Source organism: Bufo gargarizans, chromosome 1 (genome assembly GCF_014858855.1).
Source record: "Bufo gargarizans isolate SCDJY-AF-19 chromosome 1, ASM1485885v1, whole genome shotgun sequence".
Taxonomy (NCBI): Eukaryota; Metazoa; Chordata; class Amphibia; order Anura; family Bufonidae; genus Bufo; species Bufo gargarizans.
In genome coordinates, this window is record NC_058080.1 from 598321827 (window position 1) to 598347942 (window position 26116).

The 26116-nt window shown below is 46.5% G+C and overlaps 1 protein-coding gene across 1 annotated transcript in view; it reads right to left on the minus strand.

Moving 5' to 3' along the window:
* PRRC1 (proline rich coiled-coil 1) overlaps positions 1 to 25314 on the minus strand; it is a 42209-nt gene extending 16895 nt beyond the window's left edge. The window contains exons 1-3 of the mRNA XM_044275862.1: positions 25067 to 25314; positions 5182 to 5306; positions 952 to 1353 (exon numbers count right to left, since the gene is read on the minus strand). Of these exons, the coding sequence (XP_044131797.1) occupies positions 952 to 1353; positions 5182 to 5290 (511 nt within the window). The 5' untranslated portion in view covers positions 5291 to 5306; positions 25067 to 25314. The remainder of the gene's footprint in view (positions 1 to 951; positions 1354 to 5181; positions 5307 to 25066) is intronic.
* Positions 25315 to 26116: the final 802 nt, after the last annotated feature.

Genomic DNA, 26116 nt, shown 5'->3' on the forward strand with positions numbered 1-26116 from the left:
AATGGAAAAGGATCCGCTCAGAATGCATCAGTTTGTCTCCATTCCGCTTTGGAGACGGACACCAAAACTCTTCTTGCACCGTTTTGGTGTCCGCCTGAGGAACTGAGCCAAACTGATCCGTCCTGGCACACAATGTAGGTCAATGGGGATGGAATCGTTTTCAATGACACAATCTGGCATTACTGAAAACGGATCCGTCCTCCATTGACTTTCAATGGTGTTCAAGACAGATCTGTCTTGGCCATGTTAAAGAAAATACAAATGTATCTGTTCATAACGGATGCAGACGGTTGGATTATCTGAACAATCCGTCCATGACGGATCCGCACAAAACGCGATTGTGAAAGTAGCCTTAGATCGTCTTGCTGGTATCAGCAGATTTGGCTAACTCATGTATGTCCATCTGTGGGTAGAAATAAATACCACTCAAATAACGAATCACATATAATGCCCACACTCCATTTAGGTTTGGTCCCCAGGGGAGATGTGGCAGTAAGGGGCTGAGGTTTGCAAGGTAAAGGTTTTAATTTCTTAATATAATGATTGTGTAGGAGACACTTTTAAGCAGGGCCAAATAATATGAAATTAAAATTCCTGACAGTCAGCGGAATACAGGCTGCCATAGACTGTAGCATGTACCCCGCTGGTAAGTGACGGGAATCTAAAGCGACAATAAAGTGATTTTTGGATTCCTCAAACTTTTAGGCCATCCTCTGAGATCACACCCTGTCCTCGGACCAAATTACAGCTCGTACAAGGAGTCATAATCCAGCTGTGTGCACGGGGCCTCAAAGAGAGCGAATCCGGAATAACATTACATGGGAGAATTCAAGATTATAATCATGTAAAGAGCTGCAAACATCTTCATAGATTAACAGCGGTCTACATCTTCTAGACATACTAGCAATAACATTAACAGAAGAAATAGGAACAGAATACATTCCAGACAACCTGAGACAGAAGGTGCAGAATATGAAGGCATCAGTGGTGTCTGTGGTGCTCGCCCCGCGTGACCCTTTGTAATATCATAGGTGGACGTCATAGAAAATCCTGTGACTGGAGGACCCATAGGTGGTGCTGATAAGACAGGTGCAGGAGTGGAGCTGAGTGGAAGAGGAGGAGGAAAAGATGCAGGAGAAGAGAAGGATGGCATAGGACTGCTGAAACCTGCAGGCGCAGATGTGTGAAGAGGAGGCAGTAACCCTCCTGAGGCCAAAGGTGGGGGTGTATAAGGCAGAGGAGCGGAGGTTCTCATGGGAGGAATGGTTGAAGGTGGAAGAGGGGATGAGAAAGAAGGAGGAGAAAAGCACTGGGCAGACGGGACTGTCAGAGGAGGTAATGGACTTGATAAAACTGTAAAGAGAAAAACAGAACAGCACAAGTGAGACACCAGCGGCTTACAGCAGTGAATACCAAAGATACATGTGCATTTAAAGGGGATTTCTGAGATTTTTTAAGTGTGGTCCCCAAACAAGGGGCTGTGTAAAATTAATTAAATAAAATATTTACTTAGCTTTTACTATGCCCTGCTCAGGTCCCTGGTGGTCCTGCAGCAGTCAAGTGCCAGCCAGTCACTGGTCACGTGTAGTTCATGCATATGTGAGACCAGTGATTGGCTGCAGGCCCAGCGGGGCATTTAAAAAAAAAAATGTAATTCATTTTATACAGCCCTCTGGGCTAGGTCGTTAAAAATCTCAGAAAACCCCATTAACAGGATTGAATGGTACTTAGACTCAGAAAAAAACATTGACTAATTTGCTAGTATTTCATTGTTTTCTACAACTTACACTTCAGAGACGCAGCTAATGTGGTCTGAATACTTCCCTAGTCCTTGGAGGTCAGTATGATGGGTGGGGGGATGCAGGAACTACCCCAAGTTATTCTCTTGGTGCATCTTCCTAATATTTTGGGGCTAGCCACCAGGGAGCAGTCAACGCACTTATAGCAGGGTACACAGAATGAAAGGTGGGGGGCCGTTATATGCAGCAGATTTTGTTGCAGAAATTTTCTGCGACTGAAAATCTATTCCAATTATCTGAATGAGGCTGGCAGAAATCCATGTGCTTGCCACCAAAACAACCCCATTTTCATCATCTGCCTCTTGCGAAGGCAACCAAACACTGCTGGCTGTACTAGAGACTGTGCAGATCCATGGTCATCATCTAGTGAGATGCAGGGCTGTACGCATACAATGTCTTCCTACCTGCCACAGGCAGGAATATGGCAGTCAAAACCCAGCACTGGACTGTGTCCATTCACACGTCCACAAGTGTTTTGCGGTCCGCAAATTACGGACACCGAGCATTTGCATTCCGCACATGGCCGGCCCGGTGATAGAAATTCAGATTCTTGTCTGTGGCCGCGGACAAGAATCGGACATGCTCTATATTTTTTTGCGGGGCCGCGGAATGGAACTGGGGATGCGGACAGCGCATAGTGTGCTGTCTGCATCTTTTGCGGCCCCATTAAAATGAATGGGTCTGCACCTGTTCCACAAAATTGCAGAACGCATGCGGACCCGTTCATACGGACGTGTGACTGGACCCTAATAGTGGAAGAGACAAGCAACTTGAAGGTTTGTCTTTATAATCAGTGCCATACAACTGAAGTAGAATATTAAGGGCATGTGTATTAGGCTAGGTCTACACGACGACATTTGTCGCGCGACAAAAAGTCGTGCGACAGATAGGGCGCAACAGTTGTCGCGCGACATTTTGTTGCACCAATGTCGCGCGACAATTTTTATAATGGCAGTCTATGGTGTCGCACTGCAACATGCGACATGTTGCGACTGCGACGCAACAGTCGCAGAAAAATCCATCTTGAATGGATTTTCTGCGACTGTCGCGTCGCAGTCGCAGCATGTCGCATGTTGCAGTGCGACACCATAGACTGCCATTATAAAAATTGTCGCACGACATTGGTGCAACAAAATGTCGCGCGACAAATGTCGTCGTGTAGACCTAGCCTTATAGTGGAGCCCTCTGATGATCAGTTTAGGTGCTGGGTGTCCACCCCCACCGATCTGCCAACAAGGCAGTTTATGGAAGCATCTGTTGGAACCATTGTATGTTGAAAATATTGGCTCCTGAGGCCATTGTATCTTGAGGGATCACTGTATTGGGGAACTGCTTCTTGTAAAAATCCATGAAAGCACAGGAATGTAGTTATATACCAAATTTATTGCAGATTTCTCTATGCAGTTCTAGCGCAGCCATCACGCATCTCACCAGTGGTACAGCTAGATTAGTATAATGGTTTTAGAGAAATGGCGGATACAGTTCTAAGCAATGCTCTGTGAATAGTGTTGAGCGAACTTCTGTTTTAAGTTTGGAGTCTAAAGTTCGGCTTCCGGTTAGCGGAGAATCCCTATATGGATTCCGAATACCGTTGTGGTCCGTGGTAGCGGAATCAATAATCAGCCATTATTGCATCCACTACCAGGGACCACAACGGTATTCGGAATCCATATCGGGATTCTCCGCTAACCGGAAGCCGAACTTTAGACGCCGAACTTAAAGAGGACCTTTCACTACTCTACAAACTAAAAACTAACTATACCTGTGGGCAGAGCGGCGCCCAGGGGTCCCCCTGCACTTACTAGTAAGTCTGGGCGCCGCTCCGTTCGCCCGGTATAGGCTCCGGTGTCTGCGCTCCCTCTGACTGATTTCTTGTAGGAGGCGTGTCCCTTGCTGCACTGCTGGCCAATCGCAGCGCACAGCTCAAAGCCAGGCTATGAGCTGTGCGCTGCGATTGGCCAGCAGTGCAGCAAGGGACACGCCTCCTACAAGAAATCAGTCAGAGGGAGCGCAGACACCGGAGCCTATACCGGGCGAACGGAGCGGCGCCCAGACTTACTAGTAAGTGCAGGAGGACCCCTGGGCGCCGCTCTGCCCACAGGTATAGTTAGTTTTTAGTTTGTAGAGTAGTGAAAGGTCCTCTTTAAAACAGAAGTTCGCTCAACACTATCTGTGAATTAAGCAGCCAGGACTCCAGACTGATACACTGCAACAAACAACCAGAAAGAATCGGGTGGCTGGTGCACTTAGCTCAGACAGCATTGTCTACCCTCCTAATCTAAACAACGTTGTTTTTATTCACTGACAATAACCCCATATCATGAAAATAGGGAACAACTGAGTATATTAGAACATTTGCCATGCCTGACACAACGTATACTTGCTTTAAAGAGGACCATTAAACGGGTCCGGACATTATCATATAATTAGCGGGTTGTGTAGGGCATACTGATAGCATGTTACAGCGCTTACTATGTTTTCTATGCACCGCTCTATTCGCCCGCTGTGCCCCCCGGTATTGGTTTCCTGCCTGGTATGTAAATTCACACCTTCGGTACAGGGCGGGGGAGGCGGCGGTGTTTCTCCTTCTCCCTGTAGAGCTGTCCAGGGAGAATGTCACAGCCAGGGAGAAAAAAAAAAACTCACCTCCTCCGTGGCTCTGACGCTCTCCGCTGCTATTGGACAGCTCACAGCCAGGGAGAAGGAGATGCCCACTGAGAAACAGAGCCGTCTCCTCCTCCCTGTACCGATGGTATGAATTTACATACCAGGCGGGAAAAGTGAACAGGAGGCACAGAGGGAGAATGGAGCGGCGCATAGAAAACATAGTAACATGCCATCAGTATGCCCTACACAACCCGGTAGTTAGATGATAATGTCCGGACCCGTGGAAGGTCCTCTTTAAAGGGGTTTTCCAGGATTTAAATATTGATCCTCTGGATAGGTTCATCAGATCGGCAGGTGTCCAACAACCACCACCCCGCTGATCAGCTATTTGAAGAGAAGGTTGCACTTGTGCCAGCGCTGGCTTCTCTTCATTGTTTACCTGCTCGATGCTGACATCACAGCAGTGAGCAAATGTAATTACAAGCCGTCCCGTTCACTTCTATGGGACGGCTTATTCCTATTCAAGTGTATACTACAGAAGTGAATGGGACAGCTTGTAATTACACCTGCTCACCGCTGAGATGTCGATGGCGAGCAGGTAAACAACGAAGAGAAGCCTGTGCTGGCATGGAGTGCGGCCTTCTCTTCGACCAGCTGATCGGCGGGGGTCCCAGGCGTCGGATCAGTCCTGAGGATAGGTCATTAATATTAAAATCCAAGAAAACCCCTTTGAACACTAAGTTATTTCATGCCAGGAACGTCACACTGATTCTACCTGGTGGCACTGGAGTGGCGATAGCTGTAGCAGCTGCGTTTGATGTCCCCAAGGTGCTGGGAGGAGGAGTGCCAGGGGGAGTTGTCTCAATGCCGCTCTCTTCCATCATTTTCTGTGATGGGGCACTGTAAGTAAAGACCGATTAGACTAGATACGACTTAGGATGGGTTCACATCAGCATTATGGATTCCGTTTTTGTTTTCAGTTATAACATGGTGTCAGGGATTGCTCTCTGAAGCAGGGCGGCGGTGACAGATTATGGGGCAAACTGGATAAAGTTCAAATCAGGTTCCACTTTATTGTGGCACAAACAGCAGAAATAAATTGCCTTTACACTTTCGCCAACAAAACGTAATACAAATCCTGCTCGTCTGAGCACTAACTAAGGCTACTTTCGCACTCGCGTCTGGTGTGGATCCATCATGGATCTGCACAAACGCTTCCGTTCAGATAATACAACCGCATGCATCCGTTCAGAACGGATCCGTTTATATTATCTGTAACATAGCCAAAACGGATCCGTCTTGAACACAATTGAAAGTCAATGGAGGACGGATCAGTTTTCTATTGTTCCAGATTGTGTCAGTGAAAACGGATCCGTCCTCTTTGACTTACATTGTGTGCCAGGACAGATCCGTTTGCCTCCACATCTTCAGGCGGACACCAAAACGCGGCAAGCAATGTTTTGGTGTCCGCCTCCAGAGCGGAATGGAGGCGGAACGGAGGCAAACTGATGCATTCTGAGCGGATCCTTATCCATTCAGAATGCATTAGGGCAAAACTTGTACTTGGACCGCTTGTTAGAGCCCTGAACGGCTCTCACAAACGGAAACCAAAACGCCAGTGTGAAAGTAGCCTTATACAGAGAGTATCTGCCTCACCTATAAAACACAGGTCACACAGGGCATCAGGTTTTTCTTTAGTCAGGACAGCAGCCAGCCTCCTGGACTTCTCACCTGACATCACTTCCCCCAGACTGACAGCCTGGGACAGGTTTTTTATTTCCCCTTAATGAGCGCAGATGGCTAAGGGAAAATCTGCCCTGGAATGGGGTGGACTGGGGAGGTCCCGCTACCAAGCCTACCTTCCCCAGTCCAATAAAGTACGTGTGGCAAGAAAGGGAGAGGCGCTCATAGGGTAGTATGAAATTTAAAGGGTATTTAGAAACAAAAGGTGCCAATTATTGTGCTCACCTTTCAATGTTGTGCATCAAAAAGGCACAATACTCGTGAGAGCGGTGGGTCAGTGCTGCCGGTACCTCTCAATCCTCGTAAGTGGAGTGGCCGGTTCTCCGGAGGAGTGATGCGAGATTCAGTGGGGGCGGATGTGTACCAGAAACAGTACAAAAATGGGATACCTTCTCGGCGCAAACACGACCTCAGGGGATGTTTTAAAAAACTCATTTTTTATTAGGTAATAAGCGACAAACGCGTTTCGAAGTAAATATACCCCTTTCTCAAGTCTAAAAGACATAATGTTTGGTATTCGGTGACATATAGTGATAAAAGGTGTATTGATACCAAGAGCATGTCAAGAAAAAAGGATGTTCAATGCATAAATGAGAATAAATAATTAAAAAACATTACTTGAATAAATTTATAATGGGTAAGGTACAATTCATACAATACATAAATATCAGATATACAGTAAACAATGCAAGGAGGGCGCAGGTCGACTGTCAGTGCTATATAGCGCCCTCCTTGAATTGACAACCGTGTGATAATAACACTTGGTACGGGTCGCTGGATAGTACGGTATAGTTAAGTCACATGGAGTGAGGAGATTTGCAGCAAGAAAATTGGCGGAAAACACAGGGTAAAATGGTACACTAAAGTCCTACATGATGAAGGGGGGGAACCTGCGGGCCCGCGCTGATGCAGAGAGTGTAGCTTCTCACGTGTGGATAATCCAAACTGGAATAATTGGATGCATGTGAAAAATAGGTAAAATTTAAAGGGTAATGGGTCAAAGGAAATGACCAGTGCTAATTCCACAAGGGGACATTAGGGGTATAGTCTCAAGGTCAATATACACAATAGGAGGCTGGATTAAGCGGTCATAATAATAATAATAATAATAATAATACACCAAGGAAGGCTGAAGGTAGAGTGTCAAGATAATAGTACAAACGCTGGGTTGTACTGTCAGGTTAATAACAGGAGGCTGGGGTATAACGGCAGGTATTAGTGCAAAGGAGGAGACTGGGCTATAGTACAATGGAATGCATATAGAAAGGAGGGAAAATGAAATGATTATATAACAGGGGGTGTTGTTCCAGAGGCTGTTACAACTGAAGGGACTGAGATATGATACTGTGTCTAGTGTATTGGAAGAGAGAGGAAAGCTACAAGAACGGTACCTGTGGGATCCAAACAAGTGCAGGTAGCGCGGCCCATTCACGTGTGTGCGAAAGCGCGCTTTCAAGACCCGGGGGAAAGTGGGCGGGGTCTTAGACTGACAGCTGGCTGATCCGAAGCTGTCTTGTGCTGCGTGTGTGTGCGCTCAATGTCAGAGCGCAGCGGCTCATTCAGTCTGTTGGGATGAGAGTATATGGATGGATAGATGGAGAAGAGGGAAGGAGTGTCTGTAATGGGATCTGAGGGGGAACCTAAAGGACGGAAGAGACATGCTATCTAGAGAATAATGGAAGGGATTGAGGTATGGGGGGGGGGGTTAGTGAACAAAATTGGATTGTGAAGAGTAGGTGATGTTGAGAGGGTATATGGCTGTATGTGGTTGAAGGACAAGAAGCTGGATGATGTATGGGGGAGTAGGGGGATGGTAAATGGTGGGAATACTGAGTGGGTCAGACAATGCAGATTTGGGAATGAATGATGAGGGGTATGAGAAAATGAACCTGTGGAAACTGGCTAGGGGAATGATATAGATAATGAGCTTGAACCAACCATGTGGACCAACCGGAAAGGGGGGGGGGGGGGGAATGGGGATGGATTGAAAGATCAATTGGAGGGATGGGAGGACACTAGGGACGGGGCAGACAGTTGGGGGGAGTAGCAGGAAGTGGGTGGAATTAAATGGTGGTTAGGATGGTCCCAGGGTAAAAAAAAAACTGGTGCGGAGAACCTTATTGGGGTGGAGGATCAGGCATTATTTAGAAACAGTGGCCACTGAGGAAGGGGTAAGAGGTCCCCGAAACGCGTCTGGCGTAACCAGCCGATAGCTCCCACTTCGACCAAGGGCTTCTTACAGATGACACAAAGTCTGTGAATATTCCTTTAAAAATTGGAGGGCTCCAGTGAAAAATCCTTCTATATAGAAACCGCCGAGCACAGTTCCCGCGATACCTCGCTATAGTCACGGACTAGATGCACGTCACAGATCACGTGAGGCGTGGGCGTTCTGGGATACGGACAGTCCGGTCATTAGTTTTTACGATACCTTGCTACGGACTAAGCCAGAAGCACGCCATAGACCACGCGACTTCAGCGTTCACTTAAACAACGCGGGACCGTGTACATCACAGAGGAATAACAATCAGGTATGCGGTATCTATACCTACTTTGAATTATCATCTGGGCCAAGGTAAGATCCATTTTTTACCTTAGAGCACACAGCACTTTATTTACCCATTGAATTGGGTTGCGACTAAAGCTATCTTGGGAACCGTTTTTTTATAAAGCCCCCTTCAAATTGCGGACAGGATTTATAACTGCACAACCAAGCGGTATTCCTCTCTACACATACACTCCCTGAGAGGAAGGACATTTAACCTGCTTCTTTCCTATCAAAGGAACCTCATATAAAGGAACACTATTGGATTTATCTGACTACAAGAACCCACTAGGATTATATTATTATTATCATCAGTATTTTTATGAAGCATTATATACTATTGCTGTTGCAGTGTTTATTTTTATATTTAGTTTTATAATCATGTATTTTGGTGATTTTATTGTAATTTGAGTTTTTTGTGAATTAAATTGTGTGATCACTTTATATTGCATTTTATTCCATTTATATCCGTATTATACCACACATACAGAGTGCCAGTCCAATTTATTTATCTATTTCCAATACTTTGATAGTCTAGATAACTGTTTCCATCTACTTTCTTAAAGAAAGTTCTGGTTTCTATAGATTTTCTTTCAGAACAGAGGACCAAATCTAAATATTCTATAGCTACTTTGGAGTGGTTTGCCGTAAAGGTGAGGTTAAGGCCTCATGCACACGACAGTGTTCTTTCACTGTCAGTGATTTTGCTTCAGTGGTCCGTGTCCGATTTTGCTTCAGTTGTGTTTCCTTATGTTTTCCTTTTGTTTTTGTCTGACAGGAAATAAAAGGAAGGTTAATGAAAAGTGTAATTTTATTGCACCAAGGTCTTGTAGAAAAAAAACGGACGCGGACACGGATGACATACCAGTTGTGCATCCGTTTTTTTTTGACGGACCCATTGACTTGAATGGGTCTGTCCTCTGTTTTCCACTGACAAGAATAGGACAGGTTATATTTTTTTGACGGACTGGAATCACGGACGCGGAGAAAAACCGGAGGACTATCAGTTTTTTTATTTCACAGCTCCATAGAAATTAATGGGACTGTGAAAAATGACGGAACGGACGCGGATGCACACAACGGTCGTGTGCATGAGGCCTAAAGGTCTTGTTATTCAGATGAAAAGTGAAGTTGTTGGCATTGTCCAGGCTTCCGTCCCAGATTAGTAGCAAATCATCAATGTACCGCCTGTAAAATATCAACTTTTTGCACCATGGGTGTTCATTGTAAATGAATTGTTCCTCAAATACTCCTATATAAATTTGAGAAGCTCAGCGCGAAATGCGTACCCATTGCGGTTCCTTTTGTTTGCTTATATATTTTATTTTCAAAAGGTAAAGATGTTATGGTTTAAGATAAAGTTTATTGCGTCCAATATAAATTGGTTTTGTGAAGCAGGTTGTCACTACCAGAGCTTTGAGACGTTCTCACAGCTCTGTGTCTCCACCCCTGTGATGCTGTCACTTAGAGTTTGGAGGTGTTCTCACTGTTCTGTTTCTCCGCCCCTGTTGTGAGGTCTTTACTCCCAGCTGTCTCTCCTGATTTCCCTGCCTTTAAATCACCCCTCCTCCTATTGCAGGGCGTGGATTATATTTCTCTTTTCAGTTGTAGCTCTGCCTTGAGTATCTTCACTTCTTTAGCTACTAGTTCCCTGGACCTGTGTTCTGCTGCTGCAAGCACTCCGGATATTGCCAGCGGCCCTTGGATCCGTCTTCTCTGCGGTTGCAGCTTCATCAGCTAAGTGTGCAGACTTTGTTGTGTACCTGGTGGTTTCCTGACTGGATCTGAGGTGGCCCCGGTTCCCTCCATATTCTGAGCAGGGCATCGGTGGCCGTGCCCCTTCCACTATTGTAGGGGTTACAGGGCTCATCAGTCTAAGGTACGCGGGCATGCCTCGTTCCACCATTTGGATCCGGGCATGTGCTTTAGCAGCATAGGGAGAGTGTTGAGGGTCTGACAGGGGTCACCCTTTCTCTTCCCTAGTTTGGGGTCCGGTCAGTAGCTCTTCTTACTGTGTATGCTCTGGTTACCCTTAAACAGCCGTGACATTATAATCCACCAAAACCGTCCTTGTTGACATGGATCCGCTTTCTGACCTGGTTGACCGCATGCAGGGTCTTTCTTTGGAAGTAGCGGATCTCCGTCAATCTCTGACTCAGCTACAAGCATTGGGCTCTGCTCCGGCTCATGGAGTCTGTTGCGAGCCAAAGGTCTCACTTCCGGAAACGTTCTCCGGGGGCAGTGAGAATTTTGTTCGCTTCAGAGAGGCATGTAAACTCCATTTTTGTTTGTGTCCCCACTCCTCTGGTAATGAGGAACAGAGGGTGAGGATTGTCATCTCCCTGCTCAGAGGTAATGCTCAGACTTGGGCTTTTTCGCTCCCATCAGGGGATCCTTCCCTTCGATCCGTGGAAAGGTTTTTTGTGGCCCTGGGGCAGATATATGATGACCCGGATCGTGTTGCTCTGGCAGAATCGAACTTACGTGTTCTATGCCAGAACAAACTGTCTGCGGAGCTTTATTGTTCTGAATTTCGGAGATGGGCAGCTGATTCAGGCTGGAATGATGCTGCACTCCGAAGTCAGTTCTGTCATGGTCTCTCAGAGGATTTGAAAGATGCCTTTGCTTTCCATGAGAGACCAACATCCTTAGAGTCTGCCATGTCATTAGCGGTACGCCTTGACAGGCGTCTAAGGGAAAGAAACAAGACCTCTCCGTCCAGCCATTGTCAGTCTAGGGGCAATGGTGCGGACCCATTCAGTATGCAGGGGTCTCATCCTGTCTCGCTCCCTTCTGAGGAGGAGCCCATGCAGCTAGGCAGACTTGCCCCTGATAAAAGAGGATTTAGTCCTCAGAATATGGTGTGTTTCTGTTGTGGGGGCATAGGTCATTTGGCAAATGTTTGTCCGTCTAGGAGATTCCTGACCTGTTCTAAGAGCGATAATAAGAGAAAAACCTCAAGAGGTAGATCATCAAGTTCTGCTTCATCTGCTACTTTGGGCAAAGTTGATGTGGGAATTGATGCTTTTCCTTTGACCTGCAGTTCCCGTTTTCTCCTGTCTGCCAGGGTGGCGCTAGAGAGCAAAGTCATTCCTTGTGAGATTTTTGTCGATAGTGGAGCGGCCGTCAATCTTATTGACACTCAATTTGTAGCCTTGCATGGTTTTCAGGTTTGTACATTAGAAAAGGATATACCTGTTTTTGCTATTGACTCTGCCCCACTCTCGCAGAGATCTCTGAAAGGCATTGTTCACAATATCCGGCTAGCTGTAGGTGACACTCATGTGGAGGAGATATCTTGTTTTGTCCTTAACGGATTGCCTTCTCCTCTAGTTTTGGGGCTACCCTGGCTCACTAGACATAACCCCACTATTGATTGGCAAGGAAGGCAAATAAATGAGTGGAGTGACTTTTGTAGAGAGAATTGTCTCACAGCCACTCTTGCAGAGGTGTCTACTAAAACTCTGCCATCATTTCTCTCTGATTTCTCGGATGTGTTTTCCGAGAGCGGTGTTCGGGAGCTACCTCCGCACCGGGAGTTTGACTGTCCCATTAACCTCATTCCCGGCGCCAAGCTGCCAAAGGCACGCCTCTACAATCTCTCACAACCGGAAAGACTCGCAATGCGAACCTATATCTCCGAGAGTCTCGAGAAGGGGCATATTCGTCCCTCAAAGTCGCCTGTTGCCGCGGGTTTTTTTTTTGTTAAAAAAAAAGATGGCTCTCTGAGACCTTGCTTAGATTTTAGGGAGCTGAACCGTATCACGATTCGCGATCCCTATCCCCTTCCTCTAATCCCGGACCTCTTCAACCAAATTGTTGGGGCCAAGGTGTTTTCCAAATTGGATCTGAGAGGCGCGTACAACCTGGTCAGGGTCAGAGAGGGGGATGAATGGAAAACGGCCTTTAATACCCCTAATGGGCATTTTGAGAATCTCGTTATGCCTTTCGGCCTGATGAATGCTCCGGCCGTCTTTCAGCATTTTGTTAATAGTATTTTCTATCATTTAATGGGGAAATTTGTATTGGTGTATCTTGATGATATTTTGATTTTTTCCCCTGATGTTCAGACCCATCAGGATCATCTTTTTCAGGTCCTGCAGATACTGCGGGAAAATAAACTGTATGCCAAGCTGGAGAAATGTCTTTTTATGGTATCGGAGATTCAATTTCTGGGTTTTCTCCTCTCTGCTTCTGGTTTTCGCATGGATCCGGAGAAGGTCCGTGCTGTGCTGGAGTGGGAGCTTCCTGAAAATCAGAAGGCATTGATGTGCTTTCTGGGTTTTGCTAACTACTACAGAAAGTTCATTTTGAATTATTCCTCTATTGTCAAACCCCTTACTGACATGACAAAAAAGGGGACGGATTTTTCCTCTTGGTCGGAGGAGGCGCTTGCAGCCTTTTCTAAGATTAAAGAGAGTTTTGCGTCTGCTCCCATCTTAAGGCATCCCGATGTTTCCTTACCTTTTATTGTTGAGGTGGATGCTTCCGAGGTGGGTGTGGGTGCAGTTTTGTCCCAGGGCCCCTCTCCTGCCAAATGGCGACCTTGTGCCTTTTTCTCTAGAAAACTCTCCCCGGCAGAGAGAAACTATGATGTGGGAGATAGGGAGTTGTTGGCCATCAAGTTGGCTTTCGAGGAATGGCGCCATTGGTTGGAGGGGGCCAGGCACCCTATCACCGTTTTTACCGACCATAAGAATCTGGCGTACTTGGAGTCGGCCAGGCGTATGAATCCGAGACAGGCCAGATGGTCTCTGTTCTTCTCCAGATTCAATTTTGTTGTTACTTTCCGCCCTGGGATCAAGAATGTGAAGGCTGATGCTCTCTCTCGCTGTTTTCCGGGAGGAGGAAACTCCGAGGACCCGGGTCCCATTTTGGCGGAGGGGGTAGTTGTTTCTGCTCTATATTCCGATTTGGAGGCCGAGGTCCAGGCTGCCCAGTCTGAGGCACCTGCCCGTTGTCCCTCCGGGAAGTTGTTCGTGCCTCCTGAGCTACGTCACAAACTCTTTAAGGAACATCATGATACAGTTCTTGCTGGTCACCCCGGGAGTAGAGCCACGGTAGATCTCATTGCTCGGAGATTTTGGTGGCCGGCTCTTCGTAAGTCTGTGGAGGGTTTTGTGGCGGCTTGTGAGACGTGCGCTCGCGCTAAGGTCCCTCGTTCACGACCTTCAGGTTCCCTTCTCCCGTTACCCATACCTTCCCGTCCTTGGACACACCTGTCCATGGACTTTATCACGGATCTTCCTCGTTCCTCGGGGAAGTCGGTGATCCTGGTGGTCGTGGACCGTTTTAGCAAGATGGCTCATTTCGTTCCTTTCCCTGGTTTACCCAATGCTAAAACGTTGGCGCAAGCTTTTGTCGATCATATTGTTAAATTGCACGGCATTCCCTCTGAGATTGTTTCCGATAGAGGCACGCAGTTTGTGTCCAGGTTCTGGAAGGCTTTCTGTTCTCGCCTGGGGGTTCGGCTGTCCTTCTCTTCTGCTTTTCACCCGCAGTCGAATGGTCAGACTGAGCGCCTCAATCAGAATCTGGAGACATATTTGCGCTGTTTTGTGGCAGAGAACCAGGAGGATTGGTGTTCATTTCTCCCTCTTGCTGAGTTTGCTTTGAACAACCGTCGTCAGGAATCTTCTGATAAGTCACCATTTTTTGGTGCATATGGGTTCCATCCGCAGTTTGGGACATTCTCGGGAGGGGCTCTTTCTGGTTTACCTGAGGAGGAGAGATTTTCCTCGTCTTTGTCTACCATTTGGCAAAAGATTCAGAGTAATCTCAGAAAGATGAGTGAGAAGTATAAGCGTGTGGCTGATAAGAGACGTGTGCCTGGTCCGGACCTGAATGTGGGTGATCTGGTGTGGTTGTCTACAAGAAATATTAAACTGAAGGTTCCCTCCTGGAAATTGGGTCCCAAGTTTATTGGGCCTTATAAAATTTTGTCAGTCATCAATCCTGTTGCCTTCCGCCTTGATCTTCCACGGGTTTGGAAGATACATAATGTATTTCACAGATCTCTCTTAAAACCATATGTCCAGCCCACGGTACCCTCCTCTTTGCCTCCTCCTCCGATTTTGGTTGATGGCAATCTGGAGTTTGAGGTTTCCAGAATTGTGGACTCTCGCATTGTCCGCGGTTCTCTTCAGTACCTCGTTCATTGGAAGGGTTATGGTCCTGAGGAGAGGATGTGGGTTCCGATGTCGGACATTAAAGCCACTCGCCTTATCAGGGCATTTCATAGGGCTCATCCTGGGAAGGTGGGTCCTGGGTGTCCGGAGTCCACCCGTAGAGGGGGGGGGTACTGTCACTACCAGAGCTTTGAGACGTTCTCACAGCTCTGTGTCTCCACCCCTGTGATGCTGTCACTTAGAGTTTGGAGGTGTTCTCACTGTTCTGTTTCTCCGCCCCTGTTGTGAGGTCTTTACTCCCAGCTGTCTCTCCTGATTTCCCTGCCTTTAAATCACCCCTCCTACTATTGCAGGGCGTGGATTATATTTCTCTTTTCAGTTGTAGCTCTGCCTTGAGTATCTTCACTTCTTTAGCTACTAGTTCCCTGGACCTGTGTTCTGCTGCTGCAAGCACTCCGGATATTGCCAGCGGCCCTTGGATCCGTCTTCTCTGCGGTTGCAGCTTCATCAGCTAAGTGTGCAGACTTTGTTGTGTACCTGGTGGTTTCCTGACTGGATCTGAGGTGGCCCCGGTTCCCTCCATATTCTGAGCAGGGCATCGGTGGCCGTGCCCCTTCCACTATTGTAGGGGTTACAGGGCTCATCAGTCTAAGGTACGCGGGCATGCCTCGTTCCACCATTTGGATCCGGGCATGTGCTTTAGCAGCATAGGGAGAGTGTTGAGGGTCTGACAGGGGTCACCCTTTCTCTTCCCTAGTTTGGGGTCCGGTCAGTAGCTCTTCTTACTGTGTATGCTCTGGTTACCCTTAAACAGCCGTGACACAGGTAGGGTCCTATCTTGCTGTAGGAAGTGCAGTATGGCATTTATTCCTGCTGTGTGTGGGATGTTTGAATATAATGCTGAGACATCCAATGTTGTCCAAACGTAGGAGTCCTTCCATTCAAATTCCTTGAGAAGGGAAATTAAACTTGCTGAATCCTTTAAATATGACAGTAATTCAATTACGTATGGTACTTCTCTAACAAAATATCTATATAGTGGGACAAATTACAAGTTAAGGAGGATGCGCCGGAGATAATTGGTCTCCCTGGTGGATTAGTTATGGATTTATGTACCTTAGGTAAGTGATAGAATAATGCTAAGTTCGGGTGGTCCACTAAGATATATTCTCTCTTTTTTTTAAAAGTATTTGTTGCTTCTCGGCCGCTTCCAGCAATTGTGCCAGTTTCTTTGCATCCTCTTTAAGTTGATTTTCTTTAAAGATTTAGTAACACTCTTCATCTTTCAAGATTTTGTGTGCTTCGGCTAGATAATCATTTCTATCTTGTATCACAATGCCACCTCCTTTGTCTGCACTTCTGATGATGATTGACTCGTTGGTCATAAGGTTCTTTATGGCATTCTTTTCCTTTCTAAGGTTGTTGGGAATGTTCAGGTCTTTATTGATGGTCCTGAGTGGTCTTTGGTGACGAGGGCGGCGAATGTTTCTATATGGCTGCCTCTGTGGTGTATAGGGTTAAATATAGATTTTGGTTTTAGTCCCGTATTGATGGCTTTCAGTGTCCCATCGGGAGCTGTTGGGACATTCTCTGATGTGGCTTGTGATGTAATTTTCAGTTTTTTTGTGCTTGGATTTCAAAATGTCGGTTTAACGTTAATTTCCGAATAAATGTGTTTAGGTCTACAAATAGCTCAAATTCGTTAAATTTACCTGTGGGGCAAAAAGAGAGGCCTTTCTGTAATAGATTGGTCACTATGTCGCTTAGTAAATGTGAGGATAAGTTGAAAATTCGGACTAGACTGTTTTCTTGTTTCTCTTGGGACTCACAGTTTTCATCTCTGTTTTCTTGGGGATTTGTGCTCCTATTTGATCTCGATTTCCCTTCCAGTCGTCCTCTTCTAGGCTTATTCTTCTTTTTAGTCCCCTGTTTGGGGCGGGTCGGAAGAAGTCCGTAATCATAGTGGTCCCTGATGGTTGCCGTAGGGCATAAGTTGCTTTTGGGGTCAGGGACCCGGGTAAGGGTAAAAAAAGACTGTTGACCAATGTGATCTGGATAGTCCTGACCGAGTACTGGTATTATGGATAGTGATGAGGGAATCTTCAGACAGCACAGAAAGATTGTCATCTACTGTGTGGCTCACAGTTGGTATCGGTGTGGTTGAAACAGTTGGCAGGGTGGGAGTTGGTGGCCGCAGTCAGGCGGATGTTGCAGATCCAAAGGTGGTGGGAGGAAAGTTGAGACGATCAATAGATTGGTGATCAGTCTTTAAAATGGGTGGCATAGTAGGATGGTTATGTTGAATAGACCACTGAATGGGTGGTGGTCTTGAGTTTGAGGTTACAGATGCGGTGCGTTTAGGATTTAGGGTGAGGGAAGCGAGGTGTGGTGTGATATGTACTTTAGGGGCGGGGCTATGGTGCCCGTATGTGGGTTTATTTGAAGGTTTCTTCCTATTGCTGTTGAGGAAGGTATTTCTCTGGTAGTGCTTTTTGGTGGTGTCTCGGAAGAACGTCTCGGTATCGGGAGTACTTTAGGCAGATGGGTATGTATATGTGAGGCTTCTGTCGATTGCGTGGGTATCAGGGCTGGGTAGGACATGGACTGAGCTATATTATGTGATGGTATTTGTGTGAAAGTCGGTCCTATCTCTACTTAGCTTAGTGGATTTGGTTTCTATTGTTTCTTTTTCATATTGGAGAACCCTGGTAGTGATGAGCCGATCAAACTTAATGAAGTCATTATGTGTTGTATATTGAGCGAGGTTGGCTACTTGTTCATCTACCTGTATTTTTAATGTGTCACATAGTTGTTTTAATTTATTGTGGAGTCTATCAAGCATGCCACGGGCACATGTCAACATATATTCGTCCCATTCTTTGGAAAAGATGGGGTCATTTTTGAAAGTGCTTTCGAATCTTGATCTCAGACGTCTGCTGACGAGGTTTTCTTTTAGATATATTTCCAATAGTAGCCAGTCCATATGATGCTGGATCTCTTCCTTCAATAGCTTCTCTAGACCAAAGGATAGATGAAGTAGGTCTTTGGAGTATCCAGACATTTCTTTCAAGCTCCCAACAAGGACCCCGCAGATCTTTCTATAACACCGATTGAACACATTCCTGACACTCACGCTAATCGTTACCAAAAACTGAGACGAAAAGAAATGTTTTGGATCTTCAAGTTGCAAACATTAGAACCTTACGGCCTGAATGAATCCCTTGAGAGTAACGGTTTCTAAATAATGCCGGATCCTCCACCCCAATAAAAGGTTCTCCGCACCAGTTTTTTCAACCTGGAATCGTCCTAACCACCATTTAATTCCACCCACTTCCTGTTACTCCCCCCAACTGTCTGCCCCGTCCCTAGTGTCCTCCCATCCCTCCAATTGATCTTTCAATCCATCCCTATTCCCCCCTTCCGGTTGGTCCATCTATTCTAACCAACACACTGGTTGGTTCCATATCATTTCTCGTCCCCATCATTCCCCTAGCCAGTTTCCACATGTTAATTTTCTCATACCCCTCATCATTCCCAAATCTGCATCGTCTGACCCACTCAGTATTCCCACCATCTACCGTCCCCCTAAATCATCCAGCTCCTTGTCCTTCAACCACATACAGCCATATCCCCCTCTTAACATCACCTACTTTTCACAATACATTTTTGTTCACTAACCCCCCCATACCTCAATCCCTTCCATTATTCTCTAGATAGCATGTCTCTTCCGTCCTTTAGGTTCCCCCTCAGATCCAATTACAGACACTCCTTCCCTCTTCTCCATCTATCCATCCATATACTCTCATCCCAACAGACTGAATGAGCCGCTGCGCTCTGACATCGAGTGCGCACACCCAGCACAAGACAGCTTCGGATGGATCAGTCAGGTGTCAGTCTAAGACCCCGCCCACTTTCCCCCGGCACTTAAACACGCGCTTTCGAACACACGTGAATGGGCCACGCTACCTGCACTTGTTTGGATCCCACAGGTACCGTTCTTGTAGCTTTCCTCTCTCTTCCAATACACTAGACACAGTATCATATCTCAGTCCCTTCAGTTGTAACAGCCTCTGGAACAACACCTCCTGTTATATATTCATTTCGTTTTCCCTCCTTTCTATATGCATTCCATTGTACTATAGCCCAGTCTCCTCCTTTGCACTAATACCTGCCATTATACCCCAGCCTCCTGTTATTAACCTGACAGTACAACCCAGCGTTTGTACTATTATCTTGACACTCTACCTTCAGCCTCCCTTGGTGTATTATTATTATTATTATTATGACAGCTTAATCCAGCCTCCTATTGTGTATATTGACCTTGAGAATATACCCCTAATGTCCCCTTGTGGAATTAGCACTGGTCATTTCCTTTGACCCATTACCCTTTAAATTCTACCTATTTTTCACATGCATCCAATTATTCCAGTTTGGATTATCCACACGTGAGAAGCTACACTCTCTGCATCAGCGCGGGCCCCACAGGTAATCACACTAATTTTCCCCCCTTCATCATGTAGGACTTTAGTGTACCATTTTACCCTGCGTTTTCCACCAATTTTCTTGTTGCAAATCTCCTTACTACATGTGACTTAAAGGGATTCTGTCACCTCGTTTTAGCCTATAGAGCTGCGGACATGCACGGCTCGATCGCCGCTAGCATGTCCGCAATATACCTGTCCCATAGGGCTGTGTCCTTTTATGGTGTTTAAAAAAATATTTTAGAGATATGTAAATTTTCGCGTAGGATATTTGTAAATTTGGCGTAGGACCTTGAAAGATACCCCGATTTTAAAGAACTAAAGTGCACTAAGAAGAAAAAGGAACATCTTTAACCCATTTAAACAGATTGGAAAGACGTAATTTACCTGCGCCGGAAAAAAGACGTGGTCTCTATACCAAACCAGCTTCTGGAAATCAGCAGCAAGAGACACGTGGGACGCGATCAACTCTGCAGCCGGGACGCCGGCGTGTTATGTGGAGGACAGACTTATTCGCAAGTTCCCGCAAAGTATAGGCAAAGGTAAGCCCACATAGTGGGTAAAACTTTTCTTGACGCAATATATAGCACCAACTGGAAAACGAATCATCGTATTATCAAGGACTTTCGCTATAGCGATCTGACCTGGATGCCAGTATTGGAATACTTTAAAGATTAACACTAGAGAGACTGGTCATATTTGTAGCGAATTCCATGCGGACATAAGAGGAGACTGTTTACTGTGTACAAAGAGTTTCAATTTGAGCAGAAAACTGCTACATAGAGACTTTAAAGTATACCAACGATTCCAAACAGGAAATTCAAGTGGCTATATTAAATAGGACCATTTATCACTATTAGTGAAATTATATATATGTTTTTTAACTTGTTTATGCACATTTGGACAAATAGTATCACATGCAGCGGAGACTGAGTGCCTGATCAACCCCACCTAACATAAAACCTCATTTCCAGGACAAATCGGCCCTGTGATAGAAAGTGGGGTTTATTAGGTTATCAGCCCCAGTTTCATGAAGTAACATAAGGATTTGATTTGTTCCAAGTGCAATATATTTTTTATAGATTTTTTATATAGAGTGTATATCTATTGTATATTGTTCTTATATTGTTTGTATTTTATGAAATCATATTAATAAAACACGTCCTATTTACCTTCATATAGAGTGCCCATCCACATATTTTCCAGATATGTAAATTACCCTGGTAAGAATCCCAAGGGGCTGTACTAACCCTTTGGAGCCCAGCCACGCCCCCTGTGAAGGAGCCCAGTACCGCCTGTGTCCTCCGAATCTCCTCCTTGCTCACAGTTAGATCACCGTAATCTTGCGATATGCGAGCACAGGCATGCGCAGTGACGGCATAGTGTTCCTTCCCTGTGCTGGCATCAGCTTCAAGGAAGGAACTGCGCATCGCGAGATTACGGCGATCTAACTTTGTGAGCAAGGAGGAGATTCGTGGATACAGGCGGTGCTGGGCTCTTCACAGGGGGGCTTGGCTGGGCTCCAAGAAGGTTAGTACAGCCCCTTGGGCTTCTTACCAGGCTCATTTACATATCTCTAAAATCATTTTTTTAAAACAATAAAAAGCACACAGCGCTATGGGACAGGTATATTGCGGACATGCTAGCGGCGATCTAGCCGTGCATGTCCGCAGCTATATAGGCTAAAACGTGGTGATAGAATCCCTTTAAACTATACCGTACTATCCAGCGACCCGTACCAAGTGTTATTATCACACGGTTGCCAATTCAAGGAGGGCGCTATATATCACTGACAGTCGACCTGCGCCCTCCTTGCATTGTTTACTGTACAGTTGTGGCCAAAAGTTTTGAGAATGACACAAATATTAGTTTTCACAACGTTTGCTGCTAAACTGCTTTTAGATCTTTGTTTCAGTTGTTTCTGTGATGTAGTGAAATATAATTACACGCACTTCATACGTTTCAAAGGCTTTTATCGACAATTACATGACATTTATGCAAAGAGTCACTATTTGCAGTGTTGGTCCTTCTTTTTCAGGACCTCTGCAATTCGACTGGGCATGCTCTCAATTAACTTCTGGGCCAATTCCTGACTGATAGCAACCTATTCTTTCATAATCACTTCTTGGAGTTTGTCAGAATTAGTGGGTTTTTGTTTGTCCACCCGCCTCTTGAGGATTGACCACAAGTTCTCAATGGGATTAAGATCTGGGGAGTTTCCAGGCCATGGACCCAAAATGTCAACGTTTTGGTCCCCGAGCCACTTAGTTATCACTTTTGCCTTATGGCACGGTGCTCCATCGTGCTGGAAAATGCATTGTTCTTCACCAAACTGTTTTTGGATTGTTGGAAGAAGTTGCTGTTGGAGGGCGTTTTGGTACCATTCTTTATTCATGGCTGTGTTTTGGGGCAAAATTGTGAGTGAGCCCACTCCCTTGGATGAGAAGCAATCCCACACATGAATGGTCTCAGGATGCTTTACTGTTGGCAAGACACAGGACTGATGGTAGCGCTCACCTTTTCTTCTCCGGACAAGCCTTTTTCCAGATGCCCCAAACAATCGGAAAGAGGCTTCATCGGAGAATATGACTTTGCCCCAGTCCTCAGCAGTCCATTCACCATATTTTCTGCAGAAGATCAATCTGTCCCTGATGTTTTTTTGGGAGAGAAGTGGCTTCTTTGCTGCCCTTCTTGACACCAGGCCATCTTCTAAAAGTCTTCGCCTCACTGTGCGTGCAGATGCGCTCACACCTGCCTGCTGCCATTCCTGAGCAAGCTCTGCACTGGTGGCACTCCGATCCCGCAGCTGAATCCTCTTTAGGAGACAATCCTGGCGCTTGCTGGACTTTCTTGGACGCCCTGAAGCCTTCTTAACAAGAATTGAACCTCTTTCCTTGAAGTTCTTGATGATCCTATAAATTGTTGATTGAGCTGCAATCTTAGTAGCCACAATATCCTTGCCTGTGAAGCCATTTTTATGCAACGCAATGATGGCTGCACGCATTTCTTTGCAGGTCACCATGGTTAACAATGGGAGAACAATGGATTTCAAGCATCACCCTCCTTTTAACAGGTCAAGTCTGCCATTTTAACCCAATCAGCCTGACATAACGATCTCCAGCCTTGTGCTCGTCAACATTCTCACCTGAGTTAACAAGACGATTACTGAAATGATCTCAGCAGGTCCTTTAATGACAGCAATGAAATGCAGTGGAAAGTTTTTTGGGGATTAAGTTAATTTTCATGGCAAAGAAGGACTATGCAATTCATCTGATCACTCTTCATAACATTCTGGAGTATATGCAAATTGCTATTATAAAAACTTAAGCAGCAACTTTTCCAATATTTATGTAATTCTCAAAACTTTTGGCCACGACTGTATATCTATGATATTTTATGTATTGTATGAATTGTACCTTACCTATTTTAAATTTATTCAAGTAATGTTTTTTAATTATTTATTCTCATTTATGCATTGAACACCCTTTTTTCTTGACATGCTCTTGGTATCAATACACCTTTTATCACTATGTCACCGGATACCAAACATTATGTTTTTTAGACTTGAGAAAGGGGTATATTTACTCCGAAACACGTTGCCGCTTATTACCTAATAAGAAAAGTCTTTTTTAAAACATCCATTGAGGTCGTGTTTGCGCCGAGAAGGTATCCCATTTTTGTACCGTTTCTGGTACATATCCCCCACTGAACCACTCCAATAAAATCCAGCCCATTAACTACTAAAGAAAATAGCTTCAGCCACTATATTTCCTGAAGTCAGCACCATTCTGGATCTTTCTTACCTCACACAGTTGAGGAACCTGGGTGAGATATACACCCCTTCCAGGACTTTATAACGGAAAAAAACGGACTCCATAAGACGGAAGCCTTTAAGAGACATTCTGTTTTGATCCTTCATCATAGTACAAGTCTTTGGGCAGCAGAATGGATCCGTTCTGGTTTCCATTATGCAGGTGTCCAGTCCTACATAATGGAAACCAGGACAGATCCGTTCTGCTGCCCATAGACTTGCATTATGACAAAATGCAAAACGGAAGCCTTTAAAAAGCATATTGTTTTGCTTTCCGTCATAATAGAAGTCTATGGGAATCATAACAGATCCGTCCCGTTTCCCGTTATGCAGAACGGACAAAAAAGTCCTGTGGACTTTGTTTTCCGTCTTGCATAACGGGAACCAAACGGATGCGTTATGATTCCCAAAGACTTCTATTATGACGGACCAAAACGGAAAGCCTCTTAAAGGCTTCAGTTTTGACTTCCGTCTTATGGATTCCGTTAACGGAATCCGGAACGCATATGTGAACCCACCCTTACATACACACGCAGTACAGTTCTGGCCTAGTATTCTCACACATTGCACTTACTAAACTTTTTGGGTACCTGGGCCAATAGCAAGTGCTTTTTAGGGATTGGAGACCTCTTTTAATGTTCTTTATAATTGCATGTTACTGTATGTTCTTGATATATCTCACATGGCTAGGACTTTTCTATGCCTTCTTTAAAATGTAACTAGGTGGGCAACTCACCCTGGTGAAACCAGCTTTCTAGAACCTCTGGGGGATGTTCACATAGCAGTATTTTTATTTATTTTTACCCGGAAATATGGCACAGATATGAAATCCACGTCAGAAAACAAAAACTGATAGCCATTTTTGGCATGGTTTTTTTCCCCAAGATTGATTATGCCCTTAAAGGGGTTGTCCAGGCTGTAGACATTGATGATCCAGGATAGGTCATCAATTTCAGATAGGTGGTGGTCCTACTCTCGGCACCCCCATTGACCATCCGTTTTGGGGGCGGCCACTGAAACCATACAGTGTATGATATGGAGCTGGAGGCAGACAGCTCGGTGTACTGGCCATACTGCAGCTCAGCTTCCATTCAAGTGACCAGGAGCCTGAGGACAGGTCTTCACTATCTGTAGCCCGGCCAACCCCTTTAATGTAATTCCATCCATATTAAAGGGGTATTCCGCTATTAGATCAGTGGGGATCCTACGGCAGGGCCCCCCCTCCCCTGATCACAAGAACCCTGTACCCCCTCTGAAATGAACGGAGCAGCAGGTCGCACATGCGCATCATTCAGAGTACACAGCGCTCACCTATCTCTGGAATAACCACAGAAATGAATGGAGCGGCCGCGCTGTTCACTTCAAGGGGGCTGCAGGGGGTACAGGGCCCATTCTCGTGACTGGTGGGGGTCGTAGTAGTAGGACCCCCAACAATCTAATAGTTATCCCCTAGCCCATTAACTGCAGAGCTACCTTGCATTGAAAACAGTGGGTGGGTGGCTGACACCACACCAAAATCCCACAGTGTGAACAGGCCCTTGGACCATTCTCAGTGCATCAGATTTGGTGATGGGGGTCAGATTAGATCATGTACAAATGTCAACTCATCCCAATTAGAGGAACAGGGGGCTCTTTGTTAAAGGGTCAGTCTACCGCTGTCTCCAACTCCCAGCAAACCCTCTGACACCAGCAGTGAAATCAAAGCTGAACAAGCCGTTCCATTCTCATCTGGTGGACCCAGGGTGACTACTGGCTGCCCGAGCACAGACCTGAGTGCCACTACATTGTGACTACATTTCCCAGAATCCCTCGCACCCCGGTCCTTGCTGCCACGTTATACCTCCCTCCCGCCCTGGACGTTCTCTGTATAATGGAGTTATGAGGCGGCGGTGACTGTATACCCGGGAGGACAGTGCTGCTGCTCGGCCCGTCACACACAGACGTCTCCTCACCTGTGCACGGCCGCTCCGCTGACTGCAACACCTCCCGGATCCCTCCGCTGTGTAACGGGATACCCTGCAGCAGCCGGTTACCGCTTCCACCGACCGGCATGTAATATGTCCGCCGCTGTGCTGCTGACGGTATCGCTGCCACGTAACCCGGACTAGGCGGAGAGAGCTGGACCCAGGCCGGGGGCGTGTCTACAGCGTGGGATCCCGGGAGCCGGGTGTGACGGGGACGCCGTGATGCGGACGTGTGCTCACTGAGGGGAGGGCGCCATGCCGCTGGTTGTAGTGAGGCTGGGGGAGGAGGGCACGGCCTGGGCACTGAGCAGCCGCTGTCAGAGAGGCCTGTGCGGGGACTGCACACTGCTGAGGGGGGAAACTACAGCACCCAGCGTACACTGCTGAGGGGGGAAACTACAGCGCCCAGCGTTCACTGCTGAGGGGGGGAAACTACAGCACCCAGCGTACACTGCTGAGGGGGGAAACTACAACACCCAGCGTACACTGCTGAGGGGGGAAACTACAGCACCCAGCGTACACTGCTGAGGGGGGAAACTACAGCACCCAGAGTACACTGCTGAGGGGGGAAACTACAGCACCCAGCGTTCACTGCTGAGGGGGGAAACTACAGCACCCAGCGTTCACTGCTGAGGGGGGAAACTACAGCACCCAGCGTACACTGCTGAGGGGGGAAACTACAGCACCCAGCGTACACTGCTGAGGGGGGAAACTACAGCACCCAGCGTACACTGCTGAGGGGGGAAACTACAGCACCCAGCGTACACTGCTGAGGGGGGAAACTACAGCACCCAGCGTACACTGCTGAGGGGGGAAACTACAGCGCCCAGCGTACACTGCTGAGGGGGGAAACTACAGCGCCCAGCGTTCACTGCTGAGGGGGGAAACGACAGCGCCCAGCGTTCACTGCTGAGGGGGGAAACGACAGCGCCCAGCGTACACTGCTGAGGGGGGAAACGACAGCGCCCAGCGTACACTGCTGAGGGGGGAAATGACAGCGCCCAGCGTACACTGCTGAAGGGAGAGTACAGCACCCAG